This window comes from Pundamilia nyererei, unplaced genomic scaffold (genome assembly GCF_000239375.1).
Source record: "Pundamilia nyererei isolate P.nyererei 1_Seehausen unplaced genomic scaffold, PunNye1.0 scaffold00020, whole genome shotgun sequence".
NCBI lineage: Eukaryota > Metazoa > Chordata > Actinopteri > Cichliformes > Cichlidae > Pundamilia > Pundamilia nyererei.
Window position 1 is genome coordinate 3,969,136 of NW_005187421.1, and position 25,101 is coordinate 3,994,236.

Sequence of the window (25,101 nt, forward strand, 5' to 3'; positions counted from 1 at the left end):
CCTTTCTGTGAGCTCTGTGTTCCCATCGTGCTTTCTGCATTTTCTGTTTTGTGTGTGCTCGGAATAAATCCAGGGTGGCCCATCTCCGAGTCAGTATGACTCACCAAGGCCTCTAAGGATTGCAGACTGACAGGTTAGGAAGCCACATACAGCAAATGCCTTCTGGCAGGCAACAAAGTCAACTCATGTCTCCTCAGGCAAACCTCTCATTCATGCAGACAGCCTGCTATCATGCTGTACATTTTAAAAAGTGCCACTGAAAACAGCTTATTGGAAAAACAGAGATAGCACCAGATGTGCAGGGAAGAACTTAGTCATCATGTTCAGTTTCATAAACCCAGTGTTTCATTTCGTTTTTCATTTGATCTGAAGGCGTCGTGAGTAACAAAGCAGATCTTGATCTTGATTTAGTCGCACCAAGTCTAAGTTTCTATCTAAGAATAAGACACCTGAATTGCGGGGGCGTCCGTTTGTAAACAGTTTGTAGACGTAGCTCAGAGCGGGTCAGATTGAAGCTGGCCAAGAATGTGCTTAGGAACAACGCTCTAAGGAAAAGATTCCCAGCATTCCTCATTGGTTAAGGAGAGGTACCGGCCTTCGCAGATAGGAAGTTGTCTGTCATTAGGGGGTAATCACTTCATGTGGAGGATTGCAATGCCTTGGAATGATTACTGTTGTTATCGGCAGTGAAACTTGGCGCAGAAAGCATGGATGAGTTTTTTCTCTCTCTTGTCTCTCTCTGTCTTTTTTTGGTTTGCTTTTTAATCAGCTTCACTGATCCACATGTTTTTCCAAACTTTCTCAGCGTTGCAACATACATTTTGCTGGGGTTAAGTCCACAGTGCACACTCTGCTAGATTCAGTGGTATATAAATGGTTCTGTGTTGACTTAAAGGTGGTTGGTATTTTTTACCTAGGGGCATTTCTAATTACTAATGGCTCGTGTGTAATGATGCCTATCATGTCAGTGGTGCAACAAGGTGGATGCAATCCGTCATGCAGACTCATGTTAGAACAGCAGGGAATTTATGCAACTGGGTTTTGTCTGTGGTGGTTTGCTGTCTCCCACACCACTTATCTGTGTTTGTTTGCAGGGCTTTGGTCCTGCTGTCCTTTCAAGTGGTTTGTGTGAGTGCCCTGGTCTGGCTGGTTTTGTCCTCTCCTCTCTCATCTCCTCGCCTGACTCCTTTTTTTCTTGCCTTCTGCCAACGGAGCCAAGACTTCAGGTGGAATGATGCCGTTACGAAAAGAGCCCGTCAACGCTTGCCCGACATGCCAAGCCAAGTATTTGTCTTTTGGGGTCCCCCCTCCTTACCTCCTCCTCCTCTTATTCCCTCCACACCACCACCACCTCCCCCGGATCCTTGAGAACAGGAAGTATATCTTGTTAAGTGATGGATGGGCCCCCTGCTCTTGCTGGGAGGAAAGAAAAAAAGCCTTTCTTTCCCTCCAGGGCAGTCAGATGAGTTTAGCAGTCTCAAAGCTGAGGGTCGGCTCTGCTTTTCGGGAGCGTCTTGGAACGCTCGGAGCCTGAGTGCCTGGAAGCTACAGGCACTTCTCCATTATGTGTGCGGAGAGAATTAATAGCTGATAAAGTGCAAAGTGGTGTTTTTGCACTAGGAAAATGGATCGGAAATTAAAACGATCCGTCCAAGGAGAGTTTATTGGAATATATGTGTGCTTACATGCATGCTTGCATATGCGAATGTGTTTGTCAGCGTGTGTGGGAGTGACTGAGTTATTTAGTCCGGGGTCAGCAGGTTTGTGTTGGCATGCAGCCGCCCGATACTTCCAGGGAGAGCAACTCAGGAAGTGTCCCTGGCACGTCCTCTGCATAATGCAACATACTGTGCTGCAACGGGCTTGACTTGCTGTGACAAACAATCACAGATTAAAGTTCCCACTACAATCACCTCACGCCTCGAGCACAGTTTTGTACCAACAATATATGTTAACCCACAGGAAGAAACATAATAACAAACCTGATCCCACAGGTGTTGTTTTATAATTGCTTTGCCAGATGCACCTTATTAGGCCTTAAGCCCTTACATCTTTGATTTAATACTGCAGCCCTCCAGCCACCCGTCCATCTATCTCCCAGCATGTCACCGCAGCAGCCACCCCTTTCCTGCTTCGATTGAGGGTGGTGTTATTCCTCTCTATCCATTTTGTTAGACTACCGTCACAGATAGCCACCCACCTTTCTGTAATCAAGCGTAAGAGTCGAGAGACCTGAAAAGCAAGAACGTTTGCTGTCATGAGCCACGGCTCCTTTGTCACCCATTACTCTGTTGTGGATACGTAAAGGTAGCTACTAACATTCGTCTCCGGTTTCTGTCCTCTCATGTTCCATACACATGTACAGGAAAACCAGTAGATAAAAGGCTGGGATACTATCCATCACCCCAGTAAACTGGAATTTGCTATCCAGAGGGGAAATATAGCAAACCGTAAAACAAAACTCCAAACCTGAAATTTCCTCCAAGACACTTATCGAGCAGGTGGTCTTCAAATGAAACGCAGAAAAGATTTTTTTTTGCTTACATTTTTTTAAGCTGGAAAATTCTATGCACCTAGAGTTCCCTTTTTTTTAAATTATGGAATATAGGTTTTGCAGATGTTTGGCATTTCTGCTTGTTAAGTGAGTTAAATATCAACCTTATTAAAACCCAGATTCACAGAGTGCTTATGCACTAGTTAGCTGAACTCGTAGCATGTGCTGATTGTTCTGTTCTCCTACTCAAACATACAGGATGACATGACGTACAGTAGATGCTCATATTCTTTGCAAGTAAAAGAGGAGAGTTGCAGAGGTAGAAGCGCAGTATCTAACAGTTCAAAGGCTGCTTGTCCAGTCCCTCCAACCTTCACTGATCACTCCTGACATGGCCTCCTGTATGGCTTGCATCTGTGAGTATCTCCTGTCTCGGCTCCACAGGCCAGAGTCTGGCCTGTGGAGCCGCTGTGGCCTGTCTGGCTCAGAGCCAGGGCCTTCAGGACTTACTGACTCTTAGGAGAATAGCAACAAAGAAACTTTGAGTTTCAGTTGATGTTCGTTTTCTGTTTATAGTTCATTCCATTGCTACCAATAAATGCCAGTTCACACTGTGCTCATTTATTTTCCCAAACCCACTGCTCCTCAGCTAGTTGGCTTGTCAAATGGGTTACCACACTGCAGCTTGTCACGGCCTGGCTGAGGACAGCAGATGGAGGCAGGACATGTTTGTCAGTCTGTCTGCTTGTCTGAGTTTGAGAGGCGCCTGCCACTTAATGACGTCTGACAAGCGGGACAGCGGCAGCTTTGGGTACTCAAGGACTGTTTTGGGGTCACAGAGATGTGATCTGTAGGAAGTGGAAGGTTTATCAGCTAACGGGGAGATTGTCTCCACGCTGACGCCAGAAGTAGAAATCTCAAATTTCACAGTTTGTATATCAGGCATTTTCTTTATAGTCCTGTTTAAATAGGTGTACAATTATTTCAGGAGTGGACTGAACTATTTTTTCACAGCTTAACAAGCAACCAGCAATAAGGTCAAAGGTCAGAAACATAGTGTCATGACAGTATTTTTGTGACATAAGAATGGCAATGTACAAAGGAAACACTGAAATAAAGCAATAATGCTGAAAACATTTTTAAAACCCTTTATGTGTCGCAATTTTTGAAATATGACCTTAAAACAGATGCTGTCTGTCTTTTTTCTGTCCCACAGGCTCTGATGCGTCCAGGTCGCCTCGACCGAATTGTCTACGTGCCGCTTCCAGATGCGCGTACTCGAAAGGAAATATTTTCTCTGCAGTTTCGTAATATGCCTGTCGCTGAAAATGTGTCTCTTGACCACCTGGTGACTCGGACCAACAATTATTCCGGAGCTGAGGTGAGCTTTAGGAATATCTTTTGCATGCACATAAAATCACAACTATGGTCTTCTTTGGTTGGGGACAATATGTCTTTTGCAAACGCACAAAAATTCTTGAAATTACCAGTTACCAAAATTGACAATTGGGACACACAAAAAAAATTATGCAGTTACCCAGCAGGTTGTATTGTTTGGATATCTGCATCTCTCTACCACATGTCAGACTCGATCCACTAAAAGAATAACTTTGACTTAGAAATCGATGCTTTATTGCTGTTTTGCAACACCATTCTTACTACTTCTGGCACGTAATAAAAAATTGTGAGTGTAGCCAGAATTGCAGAAAGATGTTACTGTGCTTTTCTGTGATGTCTGCATCGTGTCTGTACTGTGTCACAGAGCACCCTCGTGATCTCAAAGCAGACCGGGAGAAATCGTACAAACAGTTCTTTGTGTAACAGATTTGTCTCCCTGCATTTGTCTCCCGCGTGATTCACATTGTCTCGAGCAGAGAAATTGCTGCTGTTCTCCATGGCACAAGTAACTCACAAGTTCTGAGAAATTGTGAAACCAGTGCATCACAATTTGGCCAAAATAAACTGTTTCCTATGTAAGATCTAGTTTTTGATATTTTTTTAAAAAATCCCTGTTTTTTCTTGACCTTCAAATTTATACTGTTTATAGATCTTAATCTTAATTGTAAAACTTTGCTTTAATTCAGCTTGAAAAGTTATAGACGTGATAGGAAATAAAATGTTTGTCACTTAATACCACTCTGTGTTATTACGTGCAATTTTTCTTTAGCTATAATTTGAGATGCATGCAAATGAAGTTTCCAGTATGCTAAAGCTCATTTCACACATGAAGTCAAGACAATATGAGGAGAATCAGGTCTAGACGTCGCAGTTACCCACTGTGCACTTTGGAAAGTGCATGTCAAAGGCCGGACAAATCCACTGTGTAATCATCTTTGCCATAAACAATCTAACATCACAAAAAAGCTGGTAGATTAAAGACCAGCTAATGTCAAAACCAACTGAGTCAGACATTCTTTCTGAATGCATCTCAGTCAGGTAATGTCTAAGAACTTCAGGGTTTCAGTGTATGGCTCAAACAACACCCACTTCACTCCATAAACTGCTAGTACACATTAACAACCACGCACAAGAGCAAACAAGCCTTTCAGGAGAAACTGTCTTAAAAGGTGCTCGGTTATCCCTGCTTTAGCAGAATGGTGATTGGAGTTGGGATTGTTTGGTCATCACTTTCCAGCCACTGTAAGAGCATGGTTATCATTCCCAGTGGGTGTTAAACACAGCCAGGGCTGCCCATTGCCACCAGTTCTGTTCATAAGTTTATTGTGTGTCTCGTGGACTGAGGATTTCGTGTCAGACTTTTGTGGATCATGTGCTTCTGTTGCCTTAATTGAGCAACAACCTCTAGCTTACAATCAGGTGGTTTGCAGTGAAGTGTGAAATGGCTGGGACAAGAAATAGCTCTTCAATCCTGAGGCCATGGTTCTCTGATGGAAAAGGGTGGTGTGTCTACAACGGGATGGGAATGAGTAACTGGAAGTGAAGTGGAGTTCAAGTCTCTGGTCGAAGAAAAAGTAGAAAATTGACAGATGAATTGGTGCAGTGTCTGCAGTAATCTGGATGTTTTACCAGACTGTTGCAGTGAATGGAGCTATGCTTATACTCTTTCTACTCAGTTTCAGTACTTTCTAATTCAAGCACCCAATTAAATATTCATAAAGCGCTTTTTAAAAAGTGAAGCAGTCAGTTTACTATCCGATCATTGTTCCCATCTTCATCTAAAGCCACAAGCTGTGGGTAGTGACCAAAAGATTGAGATCACAGACACGGGTAGCAGAAATTTGGGTGTCTCAACTCAGCCTTTGACCAAGGGCTTCATCCTTTCTCGTTCTCGGGGTTCTGCTTCTCCACATCAAACATGGTTCTGGCATTTCCTAGGTAAGGTGTTTCAGTTATGTCCGACTGGGAGGACACCCTGTAGCAGACCCAGGACACGGTGGAGAAAGCACATCTCTTGTCTGACAAGTTGGAGAAAGTGGCTGTGAAGAGGGAGGTCCAGGGACTGTTGCCCCAGTGACCTGGACTTTGATAAGAAGCAGAAAACGGATGGATGGATTCTATTATTCCCACATTTAAACAATTATCTCATTCGGCCTGTCAGTTTCGCTATGTGGAGCATTTGCAAACAACATTTGATTTCCACTACGCTTGCACAACATGTCATATGAACCAAGACTCCTCAGGCTTTGCCCAACCCTTGATCTGGATTGTAGAGCAGTGATAAATATTATGAAGTGAGTCATTTCACAAGCAAAAACGACCAAACGTTTTCATCTCCTATCAGATGTGAGGCCTGCTGTTTTTCTCATTGTTTAATTGATGTATGCTGATTATCTTTTGTTTTTAGACAGTTGGCTGAAGAGGCCATTTTTTACTTCGCTCTGAAGTTTAAAACAAATATACATTTGCGCCGATTGCTTGTGTTCATTCTGCCAATCAAAACTCCGCTGACCACACCTACACAGGACAAAGAACATTTCTTAATTTTTTTAGGATAAAACGTTTATATGACTTGAGATGATTTCACTAACCAAGCACGCAAATACGCAGTCAGTGCACCTCACCTGGTTAAGCAGGTGGTCCATATGCTGAAGGCTGTTGCTAGGGATGGGTTCAAGTCGGCCCTTTTTGTTTTGTTTTCACCCCACTCTTTCCTTACTATTCTTTCAACTGTCTTTTACTTTTGACATCCCTATATGCAGTAGGAGGTTATAGTAGAGACTCCTCATCTACCCTCCTTCCCAACTTGTCAGCCCCCACCCTAAAAATCAGCCTAAAGCAGGCGTACACCTGGAGGAGGTATGCAGTTAGGAAACCAATCCCTTACTATCAGGTGTTGTGTTTAACACCGGGGTTTCTGGTATAGTGTCTCATCTGTGGAATGGAGGTTTGCAGTCACTTGCCACTGAGCTCTTGAAACCACACAAAAATTCAAAGGCATGCCACAGTCAAGCTGATAAGAGTTCATAGGTGGAAAAAACCAAGTCTCACCATTGTTGTACCATTGCATTTTATTTTACGTACCTGTCCTATAGATCATATTAAATTAAATGAAACTTTAGACTCCCCTGATCACTGAGGGGAAGTTTGTGAGGAAACAGGATACAGATAACACATCACAGCACTGAAGATGTGTGTTTAGAAAGAAAAAGCTTCAAAGCTTCAGTGAAGAAATACAGCACATCTAAAGGTAAATGATATACTGTATACACATATGTCGATTGCTGACAACGTGACTAGCTCCCCAAATGAACAGGAACATTAATAAAACATTTGTGCAAAAAGGTCACACAGCCTTTATGCTGAAGGACTCTTAAAAAAAGATTTTTCACCTGCATACTATTCTTCCATAAATCCTAAAATGCTTCAGAATGGCAACATCCACCACAGTTTACAGTAAACTCGATCCGTCTGCGTTGTTGATAGCTCAAGGACCTTTGCTGTCAAAAAGAAGTGGGGAGAGTAATCAACCAGGACACAAGCGCTCACAACCACTTCTTGTTTACAATTTATTAACTTTTTTATTTTTATCCAATTTGTTCAACATACAAGAATAAACCTCCCCCTGACAGAAAACCAACTTTAAATAAACATTAAAAAAAAAAACTTTTGTTTATATGAGGCAGGACATTTTTGCACATGGTTAGAAACATTATTAGAATTGACTTTTTTTGAACAAATGTCTTGAACGCATGCTTAACATAAAACTTACTGAACTATTTGATGGTTTTCAGGCACGTCCAAACACTCTTACTTTCAGACAAAGCAATGACAAAGCAGCAGATATGTTTGTGTTGCTTTCAAACATTAAATTAAATCAGTGGAAATATGGAAAACATATTTTTGTATGTTTTTCAGCCAGCATTGTAATAATCTACCACACATCTAGTCCGGTCAAACTTTTACAACTCTATGGGTAGCAATACCTTTCCGTCTCCATGTGACTGAATGACTGGTATGCTTGCTGGCAATGCTGCAAGCAGCCTGGTGAGCCACAGCACTGGTCAGCAATGCATCGAGCTCATGCTGGCAGGGACCAAAATGGACAAATTGGAACCTCATAAATCAACAGCAAGATAATTACTGAAGCTAGAGGCAACTAAGCAGAGTCCACTTTTAGTTTCCATACACACTGTCGCTGCTTTTTCTCCCTTCTGACTGTTCGCACTTCCTTAGAGTGCATGCTCAGCTCACACTCCCTCTGTCTACTGGTCGTATAGAGGTGTCATCATGGCGCTTTGGTTACGGCTGAATGCTAGTCCAAAATGGTTCACTCTTCAGCAGCACTGGCCTTGCAAAGTTCAGTTTCATTCAAAAGAATGGATGACATGCTGAGACATTTTCTATCAGTAAAATGTAATTCGTTAAATAAATGTTGGTGTTGATGGGGTTTATTTAACTAAAAGGGGGAAAAAACCACATGTTTAAGTATCCAGTATGTTTCAGACTGGTGAACTCTTGTATATGTTCACCCATCTGGTTCAGAGTTCACAGGTCACCTGATTGTTGTCCAATTTCTTCAGTCATTAAGCCACTAAAACTGGAATTTTATAGTGAATATTTTACTATATATATTATCGTATCAAATATGGTTCACATAGAACTTGAAATAATGCACAAATGGATGAATTCAGTACAATTCAGTCCTCAGGGATGGCAGTATGACGACTTGAAGCTTTGACTTTAATTACATTCTTGGGATTTCAAACTTGTCTGAGAGGAGGAGGAGGCAGGATCTCGAGAGGAGGAGGTGTGGAGGTCACTCAAGAGGTCACAGTAGTTGTCTGCTCAGCCGTAGAAGCTTGTTAAAATCACCTGTCTTCCTACCTGCCTGGAGTGACATCTGGTTTCACAACCCTCAGCTTCCCACTAAACTTTCCACCCTCAACACCCCTCAACACACTTCTAACTCACACTCATCCTAGAAAATTGCTTCTGGCTTTCCCTCCTCACCTCTGCCATCGCTCCTCCAAACAGAAGCAGCATTTGATACTGTAATCGGAGTGTTGTCGTGAAGGAGAAGAAGGGCTTAACTTGCTTCTGAAAAACAGTGTGATGCTATTTTTTTTTCCTTTTCTGATCAAGTCCTGACAGGAAAAGACCCCGGGGATTTATTGCACCCTGTCAGATGTACCAAGTCAGTTCCAGGCCTTGTTTGTACCTTAATTTAAAAGAAGAAGAAAAAGAAGCCATATCAAATTTCACAGCTGTTTTTCTTCTTCCTTCAATGTTCGTTCCAAAATGAGTGTTTGCCATCAGGGCAAAAGTTGTTTTGTTTTTCTTTCTTTGCATTTGTTTAAAAACAGTAAAAATTTCAGGTTTTTTTCTTGTTTTTTTGTTTTATGATTTTTTCCCCCGATCAACCACTTAACGCTGACATATGAATCATACAAGCATTAAAAAAGCTGTCTGTAGAACATGGTGGAGTCTCTGTCATGGTTTGTGGTTTCGGACAGTGGTGTTGGAGAGATTGCCAGAATTGATGGATTTATCATATTTTCCGCACTATAGGGCGCACTTAAAATCCTTTAATTTTCCCAAAAATCGACAGTGCGGCTTATAATCCGGTGCACCTTATGTATGAATTCTGGTTGTGCTTACTGACCTCGAAATGATTTGTACACAACGCTGAAAAATCTTTCAAAAAATGTTTTATTACAACTTTGGTAAGCTACGAAGCTGCACCGCTTGATGGATTGTCATAGCATTATGGCTACCATAGTCAGGAGCCTCGCGGAGTGATCTGGGTCCAAAACTCCATCTGGTTCAGGTCCCAAAGTCAAACAAACACTGCGGCATCACTGAGAGGAAGTTAGCTAGCTGGTTTCCACCTAAACATGATATACCTATCACTTCCAACATAAATGAAAACAGAAAACTAAACAGCTGACTTTTGTAGGGTTACCGAAGTTCCACTAGCTGGTATATGTTTGCTACTTGATTATAACATAAACACAGTGAAGCTGGAGGATGAATGCTAATTTTTTTTTTCACTCAATAAAAGTTAATGTGAGGGCTCCCGATGGTTAGGGACAAATGCAGTCACATGGCAGGATGCTGTAAACAGACCAAACTTCAGTCAGGAGAACAACTGAGATAATCCATCCACAATACGAGGTTAGTCATTAATATACTGCAACAACGCAGGAATAGAGCAGCTGCGAGAGAATGCAGCGTTAATAAATCAATGGTACGGAAGTGCAGGAAGCAAGAAGAACGAGTTGAGTAAAGATTGACTTATCTGGCGGTTTTGTTTCGCTTAATGCGCCTTATAATCCGGTTCGCCTTATGTATGAAAACAGACCTGTTCATTGACAGTGTGCCTATAATCCGGTACCTTATGGTCCGAAAAATATGGTACACAGAAAAGTACCTTCAGCTTTTGATCCACCATGCAAAACCATTAGGCATCTGAATGGCAATAACTTTTTTTCAGCATGACTATGATCCCAAACAGATGGACAATGCAGTAAAACTTGGACAGAAAACTAAAAAAAACAATCAAACGCTATAATTTATCGATTGGCCCCAGAGCCTGGACCTCAGCATTATAAAAGTAGCGTGGGGTCTGAAAGGCATTCAAAGCTCTGAATGTTCTTTATTAAATCAACATTTTCTCCTCCGTCTTTTAGGAAGATGTCATATTAGTCTTGATGTGTAAGTGGTATTTAGGGTAACACCTAACATAACTCCACAGGAACTTTTTTCAGTTATAGGTATGTTTCCCCAGCCTGTTTCCTCGGTAGAAATGACAATCTAGCTAATCATGGCTTGGAAGGAGGGGATAAGGGGATTCAGTGTTTTGCACAGCTAGTTGTAGGAATAAGCTGGTTTTAACTGCTTCTGCTAAAAAAAACAAATTGCATAAATGTGTCTGATACATGACTTGAGTGAATAATTGATTAGGGCTAAGTAACCCTCACCTTAACTGAAAATGGATAACACAATGAACTCTTGAACTATTGTGATTACCAGACGAGAAAAACGGGTTCCATGACAGAGCTTTGGCTCCCTGAAGCTTCAGTGCAGATTGTCACTGTTTTGCATCGTCAGACAAGTGAAGGCAGAAAGGGCCACGGACCTAAAACATGAGCAGCCTTTGACTAAATTTATTTGAAAATACATGGGGTTTTTTTGCTAATAACCGAGCAAATAGGAAATTTCAGTTTGCTTTTAGGCCTTCTTTCCTTGGAAAAATCCACAGATGCTCAGTATTGAAGTTTTTCTCTCTCCAACGTGTTTTGAATAAACAGGAAATGAACTGAGTCATTAAAAGGAGTAATGACAGTCCCTGAGTGCGCAGCTCGTACTCTATTAACATTGGATGTCACAGACCTCCCCGTGGTGCTTGATTGAAAAGTGACCTCCGTGAAGTGGAATATAAAAACACCGCAGTAATGAGCATTTGGCAGATGTTGACAAGTTGCTGAGAAAAAGCTAAATATCAAGACTTCTCAGCATGATCACAGTAAGGATACAGCTCAAAGTATTTAGATGCAGATCACGTAGAGGTGGCAACAAGTGATAGGCAGCACCAACCCTGCTGGGTGCCCTCCTGCTGATCTCACAGCCCTGTAACATTCATGTCCAAAAAAGGGGGTGTGTTGGGGGACGGTTGTTCAGGCATTTTAATAAAACTTCAAGCTGCAGCGCTCAGCCGTATCAGAATATCTTTGTGTTCAGCCACAGATGCCTTTGACCGGCTGCGACCTCCATAGCGGTGGGTCTTTTCGCTCCAACAGGGGGAGAGCTGTTTGGTCCAAACCCAGGTGTCTGGGACGCTTGGCTGACATCCATTCAAACTCACTGGCGCAATTGTTTTCTTAATGTTTTTTTTTCTTCTTCCACACTGGCAAGAGCAAGTCTGTTCCAATGCGGGACATACAAATAAGGCAGATCAACGGCAGCCTGCAAAGCTTAATACTCCCCTTTACAAGATAGCTAAGCACATTTGCACACCCCAGTCAACTGAGTCAGAGTGTATTATGATGTAGTTTGATGAAGCAGTGATTTGTTTTTTCTGTAATATATAAAAGTAGTTTTGATTTTTTTTAATTATTCATTAAAAATAGAAACCTGAGCAGGCGAGCAGTATCTGCAGTAGCTGCAATGCGACTATTAAAAGCCAAAAAAAAAAGAAATTGATTGTAAGTACAGCCTTGTTGTATTGTGACAGACACACACACGCACACACACATAGTAAAACCACCCTCACAGGAAGACAAATGGTTTCCTCTTAACACCTGTTGTGGTTGTGGCTGTTCCTCCTCTGGCTCTGTGTTGTCTGTCTGATTTATGGCCTGGTATTTGTTGTTGCAAAGATTTTTATCACCAAGGACACAGGCGCAAAAAAAATGCATCAACAAAAACGTGTTGCTGTTTGAATAACAGTGACATTACACAATGTATGAATCGGATATTAGCCATGGAAAAAAAGAAAAAAGATCTTCAATCATCAAATAAACTTGTCAGCTTTTGTGGAAAGTGCGTCTGACTTGGTCTGAAGTTGGCAGGTATTTGCCGAAATATGCTCTAACTTCTTGTCTTGACTGCATTCATGTGTCTGCGTTTTATTTTCTGTGTGACTGACCGACCGCCGACACAGTCACGCTGTCACTCAGACGCAGTCTTTGTTGATATGGAAAGCGCTTAACAAATGCTGCGAGGAAAAAGCCATTCACACCCCTGCAATTCCATGACTGTGAAACACCTCACTTCACCTCCTTCCCAGCAAGCCTGTTACCTCTTGACATTGTGAACATGTTGTTTTTAGAAAGGTTAAAAAAGAAAACATTTCCCTCGCTGCTACTGCCAGCCAGCTTCTGTGGCCTGCAAAAGGCCAGATGTCACAGCGAGAGAAATGGCTCCAATTGGCCCCTGATTTTACATTTTATATATAAAGCCTTCACTGTGGTTTATGTCTGAGTACATGGTGAGCACCAATTGAATTTTTCTGGGAAATATAAGCCCTTAAGCCTACCCAACATGCTGTTTCCCTTGGCTAGGAAAGAAGACAGAACGTGGGTAGCAAAAGCCAAAAAAGAAAGAAACTGAGCAAGAGAGTAGGAACACAGAAAGGGACAGAGAGGAGACACGTGAAGAGGAAGATGGTAAATTGTGGAGAAACAGAAGAGAGGAGAGGGGTGCACTTACCTACCTGAAAGTAGCTAATAAAACTAGAGGAGGACGCCAAAAAGGAAATGGACAGTGACAAGAACACACCATTAATTCAGTTTCAATTCCTGGAGACTCTCTTTCTTTGGAGTCCAGTTGTCTGGCAAATTATCAGGACCAAGAAATAATCTGCCTCTTAACCCTGTGTAAAACAGGTATTTGTCATTTTTACAGTGGTGGGTAGATTTTGTTGCCTTTGGACACAGCCAGGCTAGCGGTTTCTCCCACTATGCTAGACTAAATTAGCCGGCTGCTCACGGTAACTTCATATTTAGTATATGAACATGAGACAGGATATTATGCTTCTCAGGTAACTCTCCCTTATAGAGCCTATTTAGTCTGTCCCTTAATTAAAAACTAGATTTATTGGAAATTAAATAATTGCAGTCTAACTTATTGTAATGATTTGCAAATTTAGTTATATTAAATAGCACATTCAGAAGCCTTAAAATTTAGAACTTGTATACAATGTATGTGTATAGTGTTGTAATACCACTAATAAGATAAGATAAGATAACCTTTATTAGTCCCACATGTGGAAAATTTGTATATTATAACAAATTATTATAACATGAACATTCACTGTGTATATGCAGGTAGTATGCATCTCGTGAAAGATGAAGCAAATAGGAAAGACAAATGCTCATATGACACATCTGGAGTTTCACCTGCCTTGGCATTACAAAATGCATACACACCACACATGCACACGCACACATGCACAGACGTACACAATCACAGCTGTCTCCAGGTCACTTCACTGTGGGCGTGTTTGGTAAATATGCCATCCTTGCCTTCCCAAGTCCACAGAGAATGCGAAGCTTTCATTCATCTGATTAAGGGGTGAGGACAAATGTGCCCTTAAAGGCGAGGCCCAGCAATGCTACCCTACACACACACACACACACTCACACACACGTACAACACCTTAACAGGGTGTAGCCCCAACACAGGTGCTATCCCACATGGGTTGTTCCAAAACATAGAGTGGACAATGGCTTAATATGATAACACTGAAACGCCTGAGCTGCAAGTTATTTGGTAGATTTTGTAGGAGGTTTCTTAATATTATCAGTGAGTCATCTAACAGAGGAAAAACCACCACTTTCATGACAAACATTTCCTACGTGTTCAGAAAATGTTTCTTTATTTGCATAGTGAATACAGAGTGACTATTAGAGCTTTCACTCTATCCGATTTTCACTATATGATAACAAGCAGAGGTAGCGGGACTAATCTGTAATCTGTACAAAAGAGCAAGAAAAAAAAACAAACTCATTTGTCATATAAATAATAACATAATATCAGTTTGAGTACTGGTATATATTTAATCCTTCTTTAATTTCAAGGCTATGTTACAGGTTGTGTTATATACACTACAGCAATCAACAATTTATAAAAAGAAAGAAAGAAAGGCATGTTGCAACTACTTTTCCCCACTGATCTGTTCAATTTATGTGCTCTACTTTTATTTACACTACATTACTCTCTCTTTAATAGTCATAATCTTTCACCGTGGTGGTTAGCTGGCTTACACTTACAGGTCCAAGGAGTATAAGCTATAACGTAAAGTTCAATACTGGGGAGAAGTCTGACCATGTCAGAAATCAGACATTTAGAATTGTCTTGACTGGCTACACAGGAACAGGGAGTGAAATGAAGGCAGTGATGCAATAAAATCAAATAAAATATATGCAATAAAATACAACTTATAAAAAATGAATTAAGCACACACTTTGCAGACTTTCTCTAGAGGGAAACAATGATGGCTCTACATTTGAAAAGTGCCACCCAGAGTCTGAAGTACAGTGTCCCACGTTCCACTCTGTCTTCCACACAGTGTGAACATCGTGGCATTATTCAGATTTTAGGCTAAAAATGTTAATACTTTACAAACACCAATATTTTAAAGCATAAAATTGGAGTTGATTGCCTGCTGGAATACATATGTAATATCTTCCTTGATGTCTGTTGTCTTAGCCGTAACATATGGCGAGGAAAGCCCGCACGAGTTCAATTTCATCATCGGAGTTTTCTATGGAATCTAAATTCCTCTGCTGAGAGCACAAGCATGTGCACGTTCATCCACAGCTCACACACCTCCGCTCTGTTATTTATGATCATGTGCCATGTTTCCATCCCCCCACCGCTCCCCGCCCCCTCCCTTTTCCCCACGTGACTCTCCTCCTTCCATGCTTAACCTCACCTCCCTCTCTTTAACCTCCTCTCTCACTCTCGCCTTGTAATCTTAAATAGGTTTCACATGGAGTTGTGGTCAGGCCTTGTTTCTCTTGGCAGAAGCATGTCACTGCAGACACTTCCTCTTTGCTTCTTTGGAGGATGAAATGTTTTATTTCTGGTTAAGAGTTTGGGCTCTGCACCCCCATCGTCGTTTGATTTATGTATTATTTAATTTCCTCCAAGAAAATTGGATGCAGCAGCCCCCCCCCCCTTTTTTTTTTTTTCCAGTAAAGGGGTTGGGGATGATACTGTGGTGGGGCTAGGGGTGATTATTTTGAATAAGAGCTCCTCTTTGGGCCTAAGTTTAGTTTAGTTTTCTTCCTGAGTGAACAAAGTTTTATGAGTTCAGTTAAACTCCAGTTATACATTTTTTTTCTTCCTTTTTTGTTCATATTTAATTATAGATTGGGTATATTTTCAAGGTAAGTTACTCCCCACTCCCTTTGTCTTGTGTTACAGCACAAAAATCTGCAGTCAACACTGATATCGCAGGATGTCAACTTGGGCCTAAAAACATCAACATGGAAAATTTTTATGAACAAATGCAGTTATTTTTCTGATATCTTATTGAGCAATTGATTAATGCAGAAAACTAAAGATACATTAATTATAATCACTGCCCCCTATTTGTTTGTATTCACTTAGAAAAAAATATATAAAATGTTGATCAGGTATGACAGCTCTGCATCAGTCCTAATATTAGTCAAACCTATCAATAGGATTGATTATTAAGAATTTGCACTTGTGGCCTGTTCTGCATTCTTGTTTTACAGTTATGACCTATAAGTAAGTCATGAAGATAAAAGAATAAGCTGCTTCTTCTAGCTGCAACTTCTGAAGGTTAAATGAGCATTTAACAGTTTGTTAAGCAAACATGCAAATGTTTGCTCTACGAAACACTATGTAACCAAGAATGTAGGTCTTTGCATGAAGTTAATACCTATATGTATAGGTACTGGATACATGTATGTGTATGTGCACATGCATTTCTGTCTAAACATGCATGTGAGGACGCATGTGTAGCTTTTCTTTTTTTTGGGGTACGTTTTTCGATATTTACCTCATAAACCTTATCTGTGTGTTGCATATGTGTGCTCACATGCCTGCACAGTGCAGGAAAGTGCAATGTGTTCAGAGAGGGTGTGTGCCCGCGCCTCTCTGCACTGCAGTGTATGTGTGCAGGACTTGTGGAGTGATGGAGGAGAGGTTTTGTGGCAGGCGGGGTGGAGGGGGAGTTGTCGGGGCTCGCTCCTGTAAATGTGGCCGTTTGTGTGTGAGGGAGGGCGGGCGGGTGAGGCAGGAGAGAGGAGGGGGGGGGGACTGGATGTAGCCCGCTGTAGACACAAGGCGATTGATAGTAAACACACACTCCGGGTCTAGTGGATCTGCTGCCGGTAGCCCGGCTAACAAGCCCTTCATTAAGGCCGTCTGATACACTCACTGAGCGCTTTTGTTGAAGTAGGAAGCGAAAAGTACACCAGACAGATTTGACCTGAGAACGCTGGTATGTGCTGCCAGCAGTCACAAGCTTTTTCCCCCCCTCTCCTCCACCTTGAGAAGGGTTTATTTTTGTCGTGCTGAACAGGTTGTCTCATGGCACGCGCCCCCCTCTTACCCCCACCAGGGAAATACTGCAGAGAAAACTACCGATTTTTTCTTTTTTTGGCTGTGTACGTGTAGAATATATGTCACAGTGTGCTTTGGTGGTTTTGTAGGCGTTTGCATGTTTGGATGTGTATGTGTACAGTCCATTTGTGGTGTGCGCATACTCGAATGTTAAGCATTCAGATTCAAATTTACATCTTTTTATACTTTTTGTACGAGGTTTGTATTCTTCTTTACATTGCACCTGTACAGTGTAGTCACCGTACACTGCTCATAGCGCTCCTTAGACACGTAGGTGTCAATAGACATGCAGTCACTTTTTCCACAGTGTCTAAACAGCGTAAGCTTTAACTTTATTTTACCGCTTCAATTTTTCGGTATCGTCCATCTGTGTGCTGTCTCACTTCCAGTTCTTCCATGACCACAGTATGCTTTGATTATTACGGTTACTGTTTTCCATCTCCATGGAAATGTTGATATTCAAATAACTTTTTTATTCCACTTATATGCGTTTCCTGCCATGTTCTAGTGCTAAAAAGTGTCGGGTGTGTTTGTTTAACCTGAGCTTTGCCGTGTTCTTATTTATACTCTGTTATTCTTTGCTGTATCTTGTTACCATTTGCCGCTATAACGGCTTAATTTCCTCTCGCAAGTCAATAAAGTTTTGCGTTGTCTTACAAGGACAACAAGACCTCACATACAGTGCTGGATGTGCCGTAGTATATCACTCCACATACAATATATATATCCAATGTTTTAAAAGTGTGCACTGAAACGGCATGATATAGGGTGTAGTTGTGGCTAGGAATGGAGGTGCAGTACAGTGACCAGTGGGGCATAAAGGCTGCTGTTGTATCCAGGGTTTCATGTTGTGGTACCCTAATGACTGAGCGCACAAGGAGGCCAGAGGTGGCTAGCAGCCTTGAGCAAAAGTAAGCCCTGGAAGTGCCCATCCTCATTTGGTAACCCCATTAAGATGGCTTCACTGGCTAAAATCCTCTGGCTTTATCTGTCACAACGCAAGACTGAATCAAAATTTATTACAATTTCTTCCTGTAGTAATTTTTTCCTATACTCTCTATTTTGAAACATAACGATATTAACTAATAATAAAGAAACATGTATAAAATATGTAAATGAATAACTAATAAATAGGCTTTTCATTTTCTATCAGCCACAAAGCTCTCACAGCTATAAGAAAAATCTGAATCATTAGCGAAGGAGAGTGGGTGGTTTCACATAAGTTGTCTTGCAAATGTACTTACTCCCACTTTTTTCTATTTGTATATGTAAAGTAGAACTGTTGTGCTTTCCCTTATAGTTAGTCATGGATCCTCATATTCAGCATGGCCAACATGAATAATGAAAAATAATTCTACTAGAGACCAAAAATGAAAAAATATAGAGAGAGCTAGAAATGAGCATTATAGGCCACCTTTCAGTACTGTGGACAATAGTGTTCATCTTTCTTACATTTTTAAGTGCAGTATGTCATTTTTGAACTTTTAGTAAGAAAAACAAACTATGTGTTTATTTCTGCTCTTTCAAGAATAATTTTTCCAGTCTGCAGATATGTGCCCCCTCTAAGATGATGTTTGTAATAAATTTCCGAGTGTAAGTTTTGAACATTTTTCACGTTCCACATTAAATCAAACTTTAAGTGTTTTTGACCAAGAATCACATTTTGACTTTCTTTCTTTCTTTGAAGACGTAAATGTTCAATTAAAGATCAAAAGAAGATCTAAATTACTTTTCCTGTCAGCATCAGATGACCGACAGGCCTGTGGAAGTAAATGTGCCTGCCAGCCTCCACAAAGCATGTCATTATCGGAGCCTGACCCGCTCTGTCTCGCTACTCTCATCACTGAATTTGCCATGCAATTTACAGTAGTTCTGAGAAATCACGATAAATTCTCTCATCTTTTCAGTAAACCTACTATCAGTCCTTGCATACATTGTAGTGTTGAGAAATAAATGTTTGTAGGTTGAAGCATGTGACCTTTGGGTTTTTAAAGAGGTCTTAGAACCACGAGAGGAAACTTGTCATTAGAGGACTATGTGGAAACAAGGATGTGGCAGGAGCTGCAATTGACTATCACTTTTCCAGCGACCCATGTTAAAGCTCTACAGTCAAAGAGGCACAGCTGACATTTTATTAAGGCGGAATGACTGTTTTAAGGATTCGGCACATTTTCGATGGTGGCGACATGGATACAGATGGGATTTCAAGCATAGGTTTTCCAGCTTGGCTAAAGTCTAACATGTCCACCTTCAATTATACTAATTTTTTTTTTTTACATTTTATTTTTATTGTCCATTTTTCCATGTTCTTTCATCCTTACTCCGTTTTGTGCAACTTTAATTTCCTCTTGTTTGTGCATAGCAGCCTAACACTCTTGAACAGATTCATAAAGCTTGGTTTCAAAACGGCTTTCACGTAGGTAATGTGTCTGGTACTTTCCTTGACCCTGGTTGGTGGGGCTGGATGTAGGAATACAAATGGACAGCATATTTTGCTCAGATGTTAAACACTCGCTATTACCCTACCCTGCAGGCACCTACATAGTAAGTTCATGTGATACCAGATTAGCCTCTTGCAAGAACAGTGAAAGTAATTCTCTGGAAAATTCAGGAAATGTTTACCACCAGAAGAGTCATTTTTGAGTAATTTGTGCTCCAGGAAATCTGTAGGGAGCTGCTAATGAATGTGACTACAAAGTATAGATTAGTCTATCAACATTATTAATATGTGTGATTTAAAATCTTTTACCCGATGTGACTGTTCTGCAGTGGGCTATGTGAGTATTTGATGTTTAACTGGTTATTTTTATTGCATTATTGCTCTGTTTTTGTTACATTTAATACATTCTGACTGTCTTTGGCAGTACAAATGAATCTAACTGAAAGTAGCTTACTTTGATAATAAAGTTTCACTTTAATTCTGACTAGAGTCAAGCCACTGATCAAGCCTTGCTGCTGAAAATGAGCAAATCTTTAAAAATAACCGTTGTTCACTTTTGTATTCATGATCAGTTTTTGGCAAACTCAGAGGGAGCCAATAAAGAATGAGGAAAAAGAGCCACTTGTAGCTCAAGAGTTGCTGGTTCCTGTCCTAAATTGCCAGATCTGAAAAACAGGCCAACTTTGGCGAATGTCCTGAGTTGATTCTTCTTCAATTGCCAATAATTCATGTATGAATACATGAATATAGACGGATACTGTCTACTATGGTCTTCGTTACAGTACACTTTTCTGCTGCCTTTAACCTGAACCCAGCAGGCAGATGAAGGACCTTACTGTACAAATTGTTACTTTACACAGTTTTTGCTTCGTCATCAAACCTCTTTGACTCAGACTTTTTGGGTCATTTTGAGTCAGCAAGTTTTACCACGTCTTCAAACTGAGAGGTCCTTGATGATTACCTTTTTTTTCTCGCTTGCTTTGCCTTTATGACTGGCGACACGCCACCACCATGAAGACATCACCAGAGAGCAGCCACTGCAATGCATCAGCTTAGTCCTTTCCATATATTTAAGTGATTGCTGACATTATTTATGAAGGGAATGAAAAATAAAGTCTGCATTGCAATAACATTAAAAAAGAGAGATCTATAATTTATTTGGCCTGCCACAAGTCAGCACTCTTCGCCACCAACCCCCCTACGCACATCTCATTTCTGTGCATTTGCAGATTTCGCCTCCCTCCTCTTTTCCCTCTCAGTAGCACAGGGGGCCCATCTTTAGGGGGTGGTAGGTTGCTTTTTGGGGGTGTTTAGGGGTATCAAGGTAGTCCTGGAGGGGAGTCGGCGCAGGACTTTTGGCTCCGGCCTGGAAATGCCTTCACGTTTACAAACAAACTGGCTCTTTCGCTCACCCTGTTTGCCTTTGTGGCTTTAATTTTTTTTCAAGGCCTGTACAGGCAAACACACAGCAGGAAACACTGGCTTGTTGATCGCCTTCACAGAACAGCTCATAAACCCAGCCAGTATGAATGTAAGGGGCCTGTGTGTGTGCGCACGCGCGTGCATGTATCGGTTGTGTACTTCAGAGGAGCGATATTTCCTCCTCCCCCTTCTTCTTCTTCTTCTTTTTTTTCCCTAATCAACCTAAGGAGTGTTATGGAAGTAAACAAGCAAATAATTATTAAGCATTGAATCATGCGATTGAGGAAGAGGAAAGCTAACATGTCCTTAAAGTCAAGTTTCACTGTAAATAAGAAATTACAGTTTGATTGTCCAGCCATGTTTGTCTGTTCCTGTTTATGGATGTTGCTTAGAAACAATACTAAATCACATTGTTCAACATGTGGCATCTTCTCACACTCTCTCTTTTGCCCTCTTCCCTGCTCGCTCGCTCAGCCGCTGTGCGTTTGTAAACATGCAACTGGGATACATGGCCTCATTGTTTTGCATCATTATTACTGACAGGCCTAAACGACTTGAATGATGGGAAGCCCTCATACAAAATTAACCCAGCCCCGTGTGTTTACTCTGCCTAAATCATGTTGCTCATTGGGTTGAAACAGAATGTGGGGGGAAATGGGCCTCACATCCTGACATCTGCAAAGCACCTGTCCTGAGCCATGCATGCTAGCAGGGCCAGAGCACATTTCACATTTGAAAAATGTGTTTCAAAATGTATTTTCTGCTAAATATTGAAGCCTACCTTACTAGGATGATGTCCTAAATACATCATGGTGATATCAGCTGATTTAATGTATCCTTATCCTTACATGTAAGTGCATTTTCTCTGTCAGTCGATGCCTTTATCCATTTTTGAGTAATGCTCATTGTTTAAAAAACAAAAAAAGAAAATCAACTTGCATACCACCCAGCATGCATCATACTGTACTTGTAGGGGGGTGGCCAGTCTCTTCCCTGGACACATGCCTTGTTTTACCATTCATTATTAGACAGCTCTCCAGGATTACATGACTACCTGTCCCACTAACCTCCCACCAGACCTTATCAGTGGTTGTACAGCAATAGTTTCCTGCGAGGCTTTTCTAGTTGGAGGGAGTTGTGTAAGCTACACTGGCTGAGAACAAAGCTATGCTTCAACAAAAGGGAGGAGGCTGGCACTGCTGGGAAAGGTGCCTGGCCTTCATCAGCCATCGCCACCAATTCGGAAGTGAGTCACTCCTCTGGCGTGTGCAGAATCTCTCTCAAAGGTCACCTGCGCTGACTGCAGCACTCCTCCATGCCATTGCATAATTCCATCAGTACTGTAGCAACAAGGCTGCAGGAGAATGCCTGTATTTATATTTTAGACATGGCAGATCAGAAAAGTTGGACAAGCACTGAGAAGGAAAACTACACCAGGGAACTGCAGTGAAGCACATTTTATGAAATTAACTCACCATGGTTCATTGTTGTTTTGCAAATTAACTCTAAACTTGAAACAAAAAACAGTGTGTTTATCTTGTTTTTGTTCAAACTCTTCTTAAACACTGTCTCAGATTCTTCTTTTATATGTCATAAAAGATATGAGGTATGATTTTCTTACTAAATTACTGCTCTGTTACTGAAGCACATCAACCTACATGACTAGTCTATCATGACATCGATCAGCATCTAAATGTGCCCCCTCATATGATTCAGTAGTGCTCAGTGGATGGAGTGCTTTGCCTGACTGCTGACTGTAACTGTGTCTGTTTCCTGACTGTGTCTGTTTCCTGTCCCAGATAACTGCAGTATGTAGAGAGGCTGCCCTCCTGGCCCTGCAAGAGGACATCAAAGCTCGGCACATCGAAGCCAGACACTTTGAAAGTGCCCTGAACACTGTGAAGCCCCGAATCCCTGACTCTGTCATCCAGTCGTATATCAGCTATCAGCAGCAACACAGTGGCCTGTGTTTCTTCTGACCACACAGCTATGGAAAAAGTCAAAATTAGGATTTTCTTCTTTTTATTAGTTTGGAGTTGTGTATATGTGTTAACTGTACCAGTCTGCTTCATTACACAGTGTTAAATGTTTTCAAACCACAACGTTAGGCCAAAGAATCTCATCAGTTGTAAATCGCTGACTTTAAAATAAGACTCTGTTTTTATTGCAGCATTGACACTATTGCTTTATTTTTTGACTTTGAAGGATATGGTGTGCTGTCATGTTTGATCAAATAAAAATGATAATGTATTCATACTGTCATCGATCCACTTATTGTCTTTGGTTGCCTTATTTTAATCCCATATAACAGTGGTGAGCCAGTGTGGTAGTTTGCACTGTTAAAGACGTCCAGCCGTGAATTTACAGCAGTATCAGCGTGCTGAGAAAACCCGTAAACTAACACGTCCCAAATCACGTTAAAGCAGTGCAGTCTTATAGATCTGATTGGATTTAAATACCTCCTATGCGCTGGTTTGTTGTAGCTTAACATTCACCTATAAATCTGTCCGTCCTACATGTTTCCAGTCCCACTTTATGTAATTTATGAGTTGTGGCTCTTCTGGATTTTGAATAACTCCTCCAGTCAAATCACAGATTTTTCTGCGTTTTCAGGACATGTTGGGTAAAGCTGCAATAAAATCTAAATTGGTAAAAACGTTGTCTAACTGATTATACAGTTGGTGGGCAGTGTGAGCCCTCTAATCAGAATATTCCACAGGCACATGGACATCTATGGAATTAAATAGCAGCATTAGACAAGGACCCCTGATGGTTCCTAAACCCCGAGTTTGGTGAACCGCTGCTCCGCATCCACGGGGAGAAAAAACAGCCGGGGCTGGTATATTCATCACATCTACCCATGGAAAATCAACTAATTGCTGTAATCGTGAGATTTCCGTCCGCACTTCAGACCACTGAGAGCAGGGATCCAGGCGGCCATCTGTCGGTCTACCAGGACTTTCTTTATCATCAAGAAGCTACATTTTTACATCGGGCCTGAAAAAAACAAACAACCTCTAAGTTATTATTGCACCGCGGAGTCACTTTTACACTCCGCAGGTCTTTTTGTTCGATTCTTTTTTTAAACATTTGCTGACCCGAAATGGCACTGGGGGTCATTCATCTATTGATTTTTCCATTTGAATAGGATAAATTGACTTTGTATTGAACTTCCTTTTCTCATGGATCCGGATGTAGCGCATCCGCGACACCAATCAAACCAGACAGTCAGGAACAGAGAAGAGGGGGGTGGCAGGAGTGAGGAGGGGAGCCTTTCCCCCCTGGCTGCAGGGCAGCTTTTTTCTTAAGGTGGTCTGAAGCTACAGCGCACACTGCCCCGCAAATCCCCACCCCACCGCTGCCCAAACAGAAATCAACACAGAACTCCTCTGATAGTGATTTCATATCAGAGAATCGTACAAACTGAACATTCATTGCCACACGTTGTGTTTCCTCTGATGACACGAGTTAGTGCGTAATGGGAACATTCCACAGAGGACAGAGGACATCCTGTTGATGCTTCCTCTGTGAGTTGTCTGTACAATGACACAGCTGTGTGGGCAGAAACTGGTTGGGCTCGAGTCTGTATTTAATTCACAGAGACTAATGAGTTAGATGTGTATGGATCCCTATTTCACAGCAGTGAACAGGTAGCTACAGAGCACAGACACGATGAAACTGCAGTTTAGGAGCTACTTTACTCAATATATGATTCTTTCTTATTTCTATAACAAACTTTTCTCTATTCGTATGAGGTTCCTTGACATGGCAAGATTTAACCTAATATAACCATATTTATTAAACTTATATTTCTCATCCAAACCCTATAATAATTACCTTTGATGTTGTTGTCGTTAATCTTACTCATATTTTCCTCCAAAATCCTATAAAAATATTTTTTGTGCCCAGTACAAATATATCAAATGCCCCTTTTGAAACAATATGCGGTTTATTTTTCAGCTTATAAGGACCATCGTGGTATTTGGGTGCACATTTTTCGAAACATGGACAAAAAATAAATAAATAAATCAGAAATTCGGAATCTACGTAAAGTGGTTTTCTTTCCTTTTTTTTGATGCGTGTGTATGGTACCAATAATGACAACTCAGCAATGTTATAAATAAATACGGCGTTTAATACGTCACTATTAGTCACATCACCCTCATTCACACCATTAATCATAACCCACAAGAACGGAAACTAGTATTTTTTTTCCTTCCCCTAACCCCCTCGTTGAGTCAACGTT

At 41.2% G+C, this 25,101-nt stretch overlaps 1 protein-coding gene across 1 annotated transcript in view; it reads left to right on the forward strand.

Annotated features, from left to right (window-relative positions):
• Window positions 1-23,105, forward strand: part of afg2a (AFG2 AAA ATPase homolog A) — a 104,267-nt gene extending 81,162 nt beyond the window's left edge. Inside the window, exons 13-14 of the mRNA XM_013909150.1 lie at window positions 3,711-3,875; window positions 22,655-23,105. Of these exons, the coding sequence (XP_013764604.1) occupies window positions 3,711-3,875; window positions 22,655-22,834 (345 nt within the window). The 3' untranslated portion in view covers window positions 22,835-23,105. The remainder of the gene's footprint in view (window positions 1-3,710; window positions 3,876-22,654) is intronic.
• The last annotated feature ends 1,996 nt before the right edge of the window (window positions 23,106-25,101 follow it).